This window comes from Montipora capricornis, chromosome 10 (genome assembly GCF_036669925.1).
Source record: "Montipora capricornis isolate CH-2021 chromosome 10, ASM3666992v2, whole genome shotgun sequence".
Classification (NCBI taxonomy): Eukaryota; Metazoa; Cnidaria; class Anthozoa; order Scleractinia; family Acroporidae; genus Montipora; species Montipora capricornis.
Window position 1 is genome coordinate 46,033,979 of NC_090892.1, and position 12,500 is coordinate 46,046,478.

General features: G+C 41.9%; 2 protein-coding genes across 4 annotated transcripts in view; both read left to right on the forward strand.

Annotated features, from left to right (window-relative positions):
- The first annotated feature begins 3,898 nt into the window (after nt 1–3,898).
- LOC138019904 (uncharacterized) lies at nt 3,899–7,476 on the forward strand. Its single transcript, XM_068866860.1, is given in 5 exon segments — nt 3,899–3,983; nt 3,986–4,117; nt 5,477–5,743; nt 6,255–6,547; nt 7,171–7,476. Coding segments are annotated over 5 exon segments (810 nt in total). The 5' UTR covers nt 3,899–3,913; the 3' UTR covers nt 7,219–7,476.
- A 3,916-nt stretch (nt 7,477–11,392) lies between these two features.
- The window catches only part of LOC138019908 (uncharacterized), a 31,640-nt gene continuing 30,532 nt past the window's right edge, over nt 11,393–12,500 (forward strand). For 2 of the 3 annotated variants that reach the window (XM_068866868.1, XM_068866866.1), the window contains exon 1: nt 12,241–12,500. This exon is cut by the window's right edge and continues 1,462 nt beyond it. The gene's annotated coding sequence lies outside the window, so the exon portion shown is untranslated. Of the gene's footprint in view, nt 11,533–12,240 lie in introns of those variants that run through there. The other variant, XM_068866865.1, reaches the window with a different exon arrangement.

The window sequence follows — 12,500 nt, forward strand, 5'->3', positions numbered from 1 at the left end:
TTCTTGCATGGCTACAACGGCGCAAAGGGTGACAAAGTGCGAGATATAGTGAGAGAATGCCCTTCCCTAGAAATGTCGGTCTTGGACGATTTTAGGTACACTGTCATGCGCTGTGGGTGGGCCAGGTTAGGATGCAATGATATGCCATCGGTAAAGAGAACTACGGATGGGAGAAATTTGTAAAACATACTGAATGTAAACTGTTGCACCACGGAGAAACGCGAAAAAGGCTAAGTTGAAAGCAGCCCAAATCATAGAAAAGTCCCGGGGTCTAAGCCATGCGTGCAGAACGGGACGAATGGCAAGGAGAACCTGCGGTGTTACTGGCAAGCGACGGATGCGCTGGTTGCCCTGGTAGCGAAGGGTACCACGCAGGACCTTACGGAGAAGAAGCTTACCTTAAGGGGATCATTGTACCCAGCTGTAATATGAAGATTACGAACCGCGGCTAAATAAAGTTTAATCGTGCTATGACGCACTGTTCTAGCTACGTAGGTAGGAGGCGAAATAGATCAGTGTCCCTTCAGAGGCAGGTAACATCCCCCTCTGGGTTGAGGAGACGGTTCATCAGGCAAAATTGTAAAAATCGACGTTCCCCAGAGCTGTAGGCCCGATTGGTGGTCGCGGCTAGGCCCCAAGAAGCGTACCTTAGGACTTCCTCCTCAGAGGGTCATGAGCGAAGGCGGGATGGCACAAGGACTCTGGTCGGCGTGGGGGGCAAGAGACCGGAAGCGCTGCATCCGAAAGCGGGAGAGGGCGTCAGCGATCTCGTTTGAAACCCCAGGGACATGACGGGCGCGCACTATAAAATTATGCTGCATAGAGAGAAGCACAAGTTGGCGAACCAAATCCATAATGCAGGGTGTCTTAGAGCGCCCTGAATTTATGATAGCGACCACCGAGAGATTGTCACACCAGAATTGAAGGCTACAATGGGAAAGAGTTCTTGCCATTCAATACTAATACCACATTGTTGGACTCAAGCTCATGTGGGGAGGCCAACGACCTTGAAACCACTTTCCCTGAAACTAGCCCCCAAATCCTATTGAGCCGGCAGCGTCAGTGTAGAGCTCAAGATGCTGGGCTGTGGTAGGAGGAGACTCGAGAAAGAAGGAACCCCCGTTCCAGTTTGAGATAAAAACTTTCCACATGGCCGGGTCCTTAAAAAAGTCCTTATTAAGCCTTATGTGGTGAAAACGACTGGAGACCCCCCAGGTCAAATTAATCGCCCACTGTAGAAAGGTCCTGCCCGGCACCACCACTTTGCATGCAAATTGAAGAGTTCCGATAAGTGATTGTAAATCTACGAGGTGAACTGATTGGCGGTGTTTAAAAGAGTTAAGCAAAACACTGATCCTGGAGAGTTTATCCCGGGGTAAGCGGGCCTCCATGCGCACGCTGTCTAAGACGATACCCATGAATTCGATCTCCTGGGAGGGGCCTATGGTCTTGGAAGCGACGACGGGGCTTTTAGTGACATGACTACACGTAACAGAGTACTAAAATTAGTTAAACATGCCAATTTGGATCGTTCGGCAATGAAAAAATCGTTCAGAATGTGAATAGCATACTGGATGCCGTAGTTGTTTTTACGAATCCATTCTAGACCGTCCGACAAATGATTAAAAAGGAACGGGGCACTACGGAGCCCAAAGGGTAGACATATCGACATAGTACTGGGATTGCCAATGAATTCCCAGTAAGTGCCAGTCATCAGGATGAATGGGTATGAGGCGGAAGGCTGATTTTAGATCAGTTTTGGCCATGAAAGCTCCCTACCCAGGGATTGGAGGATGTGAATGGCGTCGTCGACCCGAACATACCTAAGAGAGTAGGGGTCTTTAGGAATGTGGTCGTTAATGCTGGCGCCTAGGGGGGTAGGAGAGGTGATAAATAGTGCGCCACTCGGTCGAGTGCTTTTTCGGGATCACTCCTACAGGGTGACATTGGTAAGGGCGGGGAGGGGTGGGGTCCCGCTACCCTTCCCAGAGCTATCTCCTTGTGGAGGTTAAAAGAGACTACGTCAGGGTGCTGTGCCCACGGAAATTAGGTTAGGGGAGACCCGGGATGAACGCGGCCCTGAGTAAGCGTACTAAGTAGATTACTAACAAAGTTGCGACGGAGTTATGCGTTAATTCTAATTCTAAGCGATAAATGTCAATCAGTGAGGATACCAATGGCCTCTGATTGCACAATTACTGCTCCACTTTATTTCTTGCCACGCTCATGGGTTTAGTGGACTTGCTGGCGTTGTTGGGCTGTTGCTGGGGGCAGTCTGGGGCGGCGTGGTTGGTGGAATGGCAGCGGCGGCAAACGTGCGGGTAGTGGCAGTTCCGGCGTCGGCAACCGGAAGGCTTGTTGAAATCGAAGCACAGGGTTTGAGGTCGCCGCGGTCTCCTGTTGAGGTCAGCAGAAGGGAAGACATCCTCAGCATGGTAGGGGCTCGAGCAAACGTTGCAATAGGGCTTAGCTAGGCCCGCGAAAGTCACTGTCCATAGCTCGAGGTCTACTTTATCCCAGCTGAGGGATAAGTTATAAGCCGCTCGGCGATGGAATTGCTGGTCGTATGATAACCAGGCCAGACCTTTAAATTTAGTGACCGCTCTGCTAATTATTTGCTGGTACTTTATGAGCTCGAGTGTCCTATGTGGGTAGGCAGACACAAGGACTATCACGTAGGCCATATATGCATCTAGCCACTTCTGGAATGTGTCAATGACAGGTTTTTTCTTTCGCACCATGGTGACCGGAGAACCCATGGGGCCTGAGGATGAATCGTCCAAGCGCAACTGGATTTCAGGGGTCTGGGACTGATACAAGTTGTCAGGCAAAAGTAACGCAAAGTCAATGTACTCACCCCTGCGGATTTTGTCCTCCAAAGACTTGCCTAATGGCCTTGAAAGACCCAGAGAAGAGGCCATACCAGGAGTGCAACAGCTCTGGTTGGTTGAGGATGGAAGGTGTGCGGCGGACAAAGTTTGAAATGTCGACAAAGCTGAGCGAACTGATTTAGACACGAGATCCTCGATGGCGAAACGTTGAGCTGGGCTGAACACTGTGGTGGTTGCGAGCCGAAAGCAACCGGCTCTGGACCGGGCTCAATCATCCCCTCGATAGAAGAAAACGAGGCGTTGTCCGAGAGGGCGCTGTCTTCGTCTTCATCGACCGGGGTGGCGGGACGGGTTGCAGGTTCTCCGTCTGTTCGATTCGTGGGGGACTTCCTCTTGGGTCGCCTTAACTGGCGTGTTTTGACCGTAGTCGTCCGCCTGTTCTGTGGTAATATGTGTATAGGTAATAAAGAGCCTAGGTCCCAACAGGGAACCATGAGGAACCCCAATTTTTACAGGTTTAGATTCCGAAAAAGCGCCATCTATTTGTGTCAATTGGCTTCTATTTGCTAAATAATCCATCAGCCAAATCCACATATCTTCTGACACTCCCAAAGCCTTTAGTTTCTCACCCAGAATGACATGATCTACACAATCAAAGGCTTTCCTAAAGTCAATGAACAATACGCCTACTTTAAGCCCTTCGTCCAAGGCTTCTTTCCACACTTCGGTAAGGTGCAACAAAAGACTTTCGGTGGTGTGGTCGCCTTCCCGGCAAGGCACGTTTGAAACGGGCGAGAAGCTGGCCTCGTGAGCCCGCGATGGGAAGATTGAGAGCTTGTAGACGAAGTTTTAAGACTTCGCTTGTCAGCGCAGTGAAATCTTCTCAATTCTGTCATACAAACTTTGAAGTAAAACTTCGAAAATGGCGCCATTGATGGAGCGTGTGAACTTTGGTCACAAGTCAGCGGTTGCTTGTTTTTACCGCATTGCATTGTGGTAAACTGTGACGTAATATCGTCGGCCATCTTAAAAAATTTAAGTTAAGAGCCGGTCCTTTGACTGACTGGAAAATATTGTCCAGGATGTTCTCTTCAAAGTGTATTTCTCCTGGGTTTTCACGTTATCTAACTGCTACTACTACGCATATTGCGCATTCCTTGAAGGGGCTTCTGCTGTCGTAATTCCAGCTGTTGAGACAGTACAGAGTCCGCCGTCTACTTTCACAAACCACTCGATAGCAAAACTCGCGCCCACAGGCAATCTTGTGGCTACTACTACACATTTTGGTGAGTTTAGAGGTTTTTCTTTTCTTTTTAATACCGAATATTGCCTCGAATGTTGTTTTTGGGTATACGATGATTAACGAGCGCTTCGAGGTGAAGCCACAGTTAAGCAAATATAATCTTTCTACACATGCATTGAAAAGATGTCTGGCAGTCGGACAGTATTTTTGTTTAGTTTTTGTTTTGGGTTAATTTTTAATAGTCCATTCAGTGAACAAACCATTTTCTTATTGCACCGTGATTGTGCGTGCTTATAAAAAGGCACTGCTCAGCTTGGTTATTAGAGTATTGGTCAATCATACTACACTTGTACTGTACACGTAATAATTTTGATAGGAGGTAGTTCTGTCGTTGTATCATAGGGGTTCGCAGTATTCCGCATGGGCCGTATTGTGTGTGTAAAACGAACATGGCTGCATGTGAGCTGAGAATAAAGTGTTGTGTTCTCGAAAGCTGTTGTTCCTTTGATGGAAGCTTTCCCAGCCGGTCAGCAATAATATTAGCCCATTGACCCCTGGGAGTGATAATGCCAAACGGTATTACTTGTCAACTGGGGGCGTCCTCGGTGTCAATAGGCAATGTTGTGAGTGATGATGCCGAGGTGACTAGAAATCCAAGAAGAAAGGCCATTTATTTGCATGTGAATGGCGTGTGTCATTCTTCAGAGGATGCCACAATGGCTATATGCATTCTTAAATCATTCTGCCAAGGTTTGTATGCAATAGCCATACTCAATGTTTACAAACATTAATTTTTGTTTTTAACGCTCAGGGATGGTGCAGTGGTGAGAGCGCTCACCTCGCCTCCCACCATTGTGACCAGGTTCGATTCCCAGACTCGGCGTCATATGTAGGTTGAGTTTGTTGGTTCTGTCTGCACTGAGAGGTTTTTCTCCGGCTACTCCGGTTTTCCCCTTTCCTCAAAAACCAACCTTTGACTTGATTTGTGTTAATTGTTGATTTCAGTTTACAGTGTTCCCAATTAACGCTCTAGTGCTAGAATGACTGGACAGTTTATTTAAATAAAGTTCCTTTCCTTTCCTTTGATATTCATTTTTGTCGACCACTGGAACTGTTTGTTTTAACAGCCAATCAATCTCTTTTGGCTACATAAATGACAATAGATGATGTGACAGGGAAAATCAGTATGCTGGTTACAGAGTATTTTGGGACTGCTGTGTATCTAAATTGAAAGAAATGTATATATTTGAAGTGTGGTCTATCACCTGGTTTGAACCTTGTGTGTACAGTATTTTAAAAAATGTAGTCTCACAAAATTCATTGTTTTACGATTCTGAGGAACGTTCTTTGGAAGTTGAATAGTATGAATTTTTAACCATATGGTCATGATGTCTATTGTTAGGAAAGACTCAAGTAAGATATAGCCATACAGATGTTTCCATGCCAGACTTTTCATCCTACAGAAGGGAATCATCTTTGGATCCTAACACATCGACCTCAACAGAAATCAATCGGCGAGCATTTACATATCTCATGGTGGCTGGGATGGGTGTAACTGGTGTACACATTGGAAAGAACGTGGTGGTTGATTTTCTGTCAACAATGAGTGCATCAGCTGATGTCTTGGCTATGGCAAAAATTGAAGTGGATTTGTCAACTATTCCAGAAGGTGAAGTGGTTGACAAAATTGAAAACAAGATCAAAATCCTACTAATATGGAATTGTCTGCCATGGAAAAACTGTGAAAATCACGTTGTAGTTTTCCTGGCAATGACTGTAAAAGTATCTAGAGTTATTTTTTTTAGCAGATGATTTGCTAAACTAGGTAATGTTTGTTTGTTTGTTTGTGGATTATAGTAAAATCGTTTTGGTCCTTTTTAATGTACATATACAAATTGTTCACAGAACATAATAAACTTGTAAACTTGGAAGTCCCATACAGATATTGATGTAGAAACCATGAAACTACTGTTCAAAAAATGGAAATGTTTTTGTTCTTTTATTAAATTATTGTTTCCCTTAAGTTCATGTAAATAAATTTGCTTAGCCAGAAAACCCACCTTGGAACATGAAGTACCAGGTTCTTCTCTTACCTTGGAAAGCTGTATTTTAACAGACAGATTTTATGGACTTTCTGTTGGCATTTATCTTAAGATAGCAAATTTTCCTTGTTTATTTAGGAAAGAACATGGTGTTTAAGTGGCGTGGAAAGCCGTTGTTTGTCCGTCATCGGTCTTCTGAAGAAGTTGAAGACGTTCGCAAAGTTGATACAGCTAGTTTGCGTGATCCAGAGGATGACTCGGCACGTGTTGTCAGAGATGATTGGCTAGTGGTGATTGGTGTATGTACTCATCTTGGCTGTGTTCCTCTTGCTAATTCTGGGGAATATGGAGGATATTATTGTCCCTGCCACGGATCTCACTACGATGTGTCTGGAAGGATCAGAAAGGGACCAGCACCACTAAATCTTGAGGTGAGAGAAGAAGAAATAAGAAGAATATCTCAGTTAGCAATAAGTTATTTGTTTGCATTGGAAATTATGTTTATCAATTCCATTACTCAAAACGTTAAACCCTTAGCTTTGATAGCGTGTTTGTCCATTACAAGTAGAATATAGAATTTTCCTGTTTGAGGAGCCGCTATTGCTGACTTCAAAATTTTAAGATAGTTGTGTTGACTAGAGGAGAAAATTGTGTCATCAACTCAAAATTTAAAGTACAGATGTTTTGGGATTTCAAACTCAATTTTAGAAGACTTGTGGTGAGTAAATTCTCTTTCATACAATGTAGACCACTCTTTAGGCCCACTGGTTAATTTTAAATGAGAGTAGGGAAATGTTGAAATATATGTGTTAAGTGAGACATACATGTACATGTAATTATAACATTCAAACAACTGTAGGTTCTGATTATTTTGCCTGTTGATTTTCATGAGAACATAGTTTCAATTTTCAAAAAGTGGGGGGGGGGGGGGGGGGAATTGTTATTTTGGTGTTGTTTTGAAGAAGGCATTGTTCTTTGATAAATAATTACAATATAATTATTGCAGACTTATTAATTAATTCATGGCATTTTCTTCTCTTGTTTTGAATTACAGGTTCCTGAATACACTTTCCTTGATGAGAATACTATGGTAGTTGGATAAACCACTACCACTAGAAATAAAAAAATTTACAAGGAAGAAAATAATCAGTGTATAACGGAAAAATCCAGTTGATATTATGGGATATCCTTCAATGCCTGATCTGCATACTTTCTAAGACTGTGCAAATTTATGTTAATGCTTTGTAGCTGCTTCAGATTGCATAACATAGCAAGTTAGATTGTTGTTGTCAACTTTCACTGGATTTGTCTTGAGGCTGTTATGTATTATTTTGAAATAAAAATTAGTCAATTTTGATAATTGTAGGAACTGTAAATTACTCTTTCATATTATTTTCAAGTCTCTTTGTGTGAATATGTATGACAGGTTTGTCAGGCACTCACAAAATGATCATCTTCTAGTTTGGCTTAACAGCTTCATTTGAGAGCACTGCAAGCCAATGGTATCCCAGAGATCATGAGTTCTACGTAAGGAGAACAGTTTTAACACTTGAGAAAGTGTAGTATTAGAAGGATTGACTTTTCAACACTGTATCACCAAGCAGCTTTGTAAACAAAATGCACTCAATATTATGACGTTACCACAGTAACATGCAATCCATTTTAAAACTCCCTATGTTTCGTCTTTGCTTGTATCACAAAAACTCAATAATTTTTATTGCTGGAACGTAATAAACAGGCTAGCTTAAAAAAAAACTCTGTGCAAAGTTCAAAAGATTCTCTAGGGCGAACTCAGCGCTACCTTCGCAACTGGAATATTTTAACGTGGCTCTGAATCTACTCCAGAGAATTTTTAAAATATCTTCATAGACTGTTATCTCGGTCTACACATTACATTTGTACTTTCCGGCTTTATAACAGTTCTTTTTTAAGATGTAAGCATTTAAAGACAATTTATCGGACCTTTTTAAATGGCTTTCCTGTTGCTTAGGTGACGAATTTAGTACGGCAAAATAACGAGTGCTTCTTGTTAAGCAATCATTTTTCATACGGTACCGTAACATTGCCGGTGTGTTGCACATGTCTTTGCCCCTGTTTGTTGGCTATCTTTCCGATGTACACTGCGAGAACCAGTGAACCAAATGCGAATCAATAGTGACCAGCCCTCATGCCGACTTCATAGACAGTTTTCTAGTGAACTGTCTGGTGTGGGAGAATATCGCAAAATACGTCAGTAAGATAAAACACAAGAAAGAATTAGGATGGTAGTCCAGCTTTAGTCAGGCTTTTTCTTTCAGTATTCTGTATATTACTTGAATGAGTATGGTCACAGATAGTTTACAGATCTGGCCCCCAGTTGTCCAAAAAGCTAGCTGGCTAGCTTCGGAACCTAAAAATCCACCCTTCAAAGCCCTAGGGTCTTGTTACCAGTATTGACAACTAATAAAATATGCTCCCTCCAGCAGTTATACAGACAACAGTTGTTCAAAGCCCTGACTTCTTTATCCGGTGGGTAAATCACTCCGACAGTTTTAATCTGTGCAAACATTTTATTCTTTTTGTTATTTGCTCACCTAACGGTGAAACTGCACACTATAAGCACATATAAAAAAAGGCGTATATGAAAAACTAAAACCTTGACTAACGTTTGACGTGAGGTATATTTTATACTCTGGATTGTAACTTATCCACTGTATAGTCTTTGAAGAGATTTTCAGACCCATTAGACCTAAATTTGGATGTGTATCTTCAATTTGGGTTCCACATCATAAATCTGATAATCTTAAGCCGTGTTCGCATTAGGCCTCGAATATGATCGAATTATAATCGAATTAAATATGAAATGGATTCACATCAGCTAATTGCAGTCCCTGATTATAACTGGATTGTAATTACTTCAAACAACCTCAAAGGGGTTGTTTGAAGTAATTGCAATGCGTAATTGAGCAGAATGGCGAGCACGTGGTGGTATGAGCAGACGAAACTTCTAATGGCATTATGGAGCGAAGGTTTGGATTTGTCTTCTATTCTCGGAAGCTATCCTTGGTTCTCTTCTCGCCTCAAGAACATGATGGTGATGATAATCGTGGGAGCCACGCGATACGGCGCCATTATGTCTCACACTGCGAGGTTACCCTGCATATTGTATTTGAATTTTCGCAGATGTGAACAGAACCGTAATTGAATAAAATTGAATGGAGTATGATAGCCTGATATATACTTCAGTTGATCATAATCAACGTTGCGAGTGAACAAGGCTTTAGACTTCATGGTGCACAAAGAGCCGCCGCGCGTTTCTGTACGAACGGCTACTGCAACACACTACTAGCGTTAGCATCCTGTTAAATAGCCTTGTGATCGAATCTCTTGAACGGAGATTATTCGTCTTGTTATTTATTTTGGTTTTGAGGCAATTACTTAAATTGTCGTCCTAGGTGCGAGCATCACTTCTCTCAATTTCATAAAAATATTTTTAGTAACAGAGGTGGGAACTGGAAATACAGGTAAGAGATGTAATGTTCCATCGCGCTTGATCGAATAAATCGATTTCAAAGGAGGCTAAGGTTGCTAGCTCTGAGAGCAGGCGAAGATCATTTGAGGGATACTTCCATTCCTCTGCGAATTCAGTCAAAGAATGCATTAATTCGAAGAAAGGACTAGCCAATAAGTTCTTCAAAAACGTGATCTTAATCTTCAAGTCACGAGCATAAATTCCTTAACACACGTAGCGAAAGACACCTCATGCATGACGTATATCCGATATAACAGTATGAAGCCAAGCGCTCCGTGACAAGATCGTCGCGAATTTCCATGTCATACGACGACACTCCAGCCATTTTTAAACGAGGTCTGCCACACGGATACCACGTAATCATTGATTATGAAGTGCGTTTGGTGGTTAGAATCACTAGACGAGTCGAGATGCCATGAAGACGATGCTTTTGTATTCGTCTGTCGAAAGTACTAATATGCGAGGCTTGTGGATGTGGCTGAAAATGGAAGGATTGAAGTTTAGAGGCGATGACGTCACGAAATTTACTAAATTGTTTAAAAACTGGAGATTTTTACGAAAATAAATTCCCTTGCCAAAATCAGAGTGTTGGTGCAAATTGACTCCAAACAGACGATCACGAGGTGCGCAATCGTCATTTGCGCATATGACGTATCAAAATGCAAGGTACTCGAGTAGGTACTCCCTGAAAAAGCAGACAAACGAAAGACGAAGCTTTCTAATGCCACCCTACGCACAGGATAACCAAGATTAGAAATTGCGTTCTCCCGACGTCGAACGCAAACCATACCGTACAGCTCCATAAACAAATACAGGTTCTCCTTTTTCTCGAGAACTTCAAGGGACTGGAATTAGCTACCAAGCGACATCGTTAGTACTCCAACGCTGACTTCCTTCAAAGACAGTGGTTCTTCTCGATCTTAAAAGGAATTATGATCACGGAGTACTTATTCTCATTTTTATTACAGTCAGCGTAATGCATCCGAGCCGGCTTTACTGTCGTAATAAAGGTGAAGGAAACCTACTTTGTAACTACCGCAAAAAGGCAAACTGCAAATCGCCAAGACGATGGATGAACCATTGGCAAGAAGCAGAAGAAGTCGTAGCGTACATTCAGTTGACCTCCTACAGCTCCTACAACAAGGAAAGCTTATTCCGGAAGGGGCTGTTAACCCGAATTTTGTTGTATTTGCATTCACATGACAAGACAAGCTGTCAGTGGAATAAAGTACCACCTACTGCGAGTCAAAAAGGTTTTTAAAAATTGAAGGTTGCATTTGACAGTCAGTAATCAATCATCAATTCAGGTCCTGTTTACACCTAAAAAAGAAATGTACTCTCTGCTGGTTTTGTGCGGGTATTTAGTTAACCCCTCCAATTTTCTCGCTTTTCTACGACTTCAGTAGAAAAATGCACGATGAGGGCATGATCAAAATTCACTTCTAGCGGAGTCAAATATTAATACAGTCTAGCCACAGTTTAAGTCAATTAATTTACAAAGCTATCGGTTCTTTTGATCAGTCGAAGACATACTCATAAATTATCATTATGAGAAGATTTTAAAACAAGTGCACCGAGACTGAATAAAGGCCCGGAAGGGAAATGGCTCGAAATGAAACGATTTTGTTCTGTGGCCAATATAACTACGTAATGGAATATTCAAGATAAATTTTATGCCAAATATGTATTTTTCTCATTCTTAAACAATTGATTTCGTCCCCGAAGCCTCCCCGAAGCGACTCTCGGTGTCTTAAACTCTTAAACAATCTCCATCTCGTTTGGATTCATCCTCTCTGTCTGACCTATTGGATAGGTGTTTCAAGGAAAAACTGACCGCAGAGGCTTTAAACAGAACGGCTCTCAACTGACGACCAGGAACAGTCACTTCCAATATCATACTTTCAGGTTAGAGCTTTAATATATCTCAGTTCTGATTCCGCAGCGAATTAATGCTTTGGCAAGGGCAAATTTTTGTCCAGGCTGCTGCTGGGTATGTTATTTTCTGGCTACTGAAACTCTTTCGGAAGCCAGCTTGTTTCTGGTGAAAGAATATGCGATTTATTTTATTTCTTCCTTTTTATAGTTTATATTGTATACAAAACGATAACTGTTTTAAACATCATGCTGAAAAAAAGACAGAAATTATTCATTCCGAAAGAAGTGGTGCAAATTTATTGACTTTGTTGACGGAACTACCTGCAAAAATCGACTGCATGGTTCAAAGTTTTGTTTCGTTTCATCACTGAGAGATAATAGAAACAAGGAAGGGAGTACTATGATCTGCTAGGTATCTCTTAGACCAATGGATGAAATGTTCATAGCTTGATTTCGTAGCGTGAGGCTAGCCGTTGACAAAAGTTAATTAACATTCTTCTCTCGGTCCTGATGACGCCGATTTAACTAACCTTATTTTAAGTTATGTCTAACTAAAAACGAGCAGCAGTGTTTTAGATTCGTGAAAACACGCCATGGCGCTGCAGAGTTCAAAAACACGATGTTCTCTAGGGACAAACCTCTATTACAATTTTGTCATCGCCAAAAAGAAAATAAGCGTGTTATGTGAACTTGAGAAAGTAATTTATAGGAATTTGCATTCCATGTCTGTTATTTAAGGACAGAATTTTACCAGAACTAACTAGCTTCAAGACTCGTCGAAGCCAGTATTCTGCTGCATGGCCGGGATGTAAATAAAATTGCTAAGGAAATCAATATACTGCAATAATTAACGAGTCAACCTGTCATCAAACGGTTAGTGAAGTTTTATTTTCCACTGAATATTCTGTGAGGCCTAAATTTTAAAATGGAAGGTTCTCACTTGCGGGGCTTTACTGTATCGTAGTCTACCTGATTTTTCACAGACCTGAATGATTATT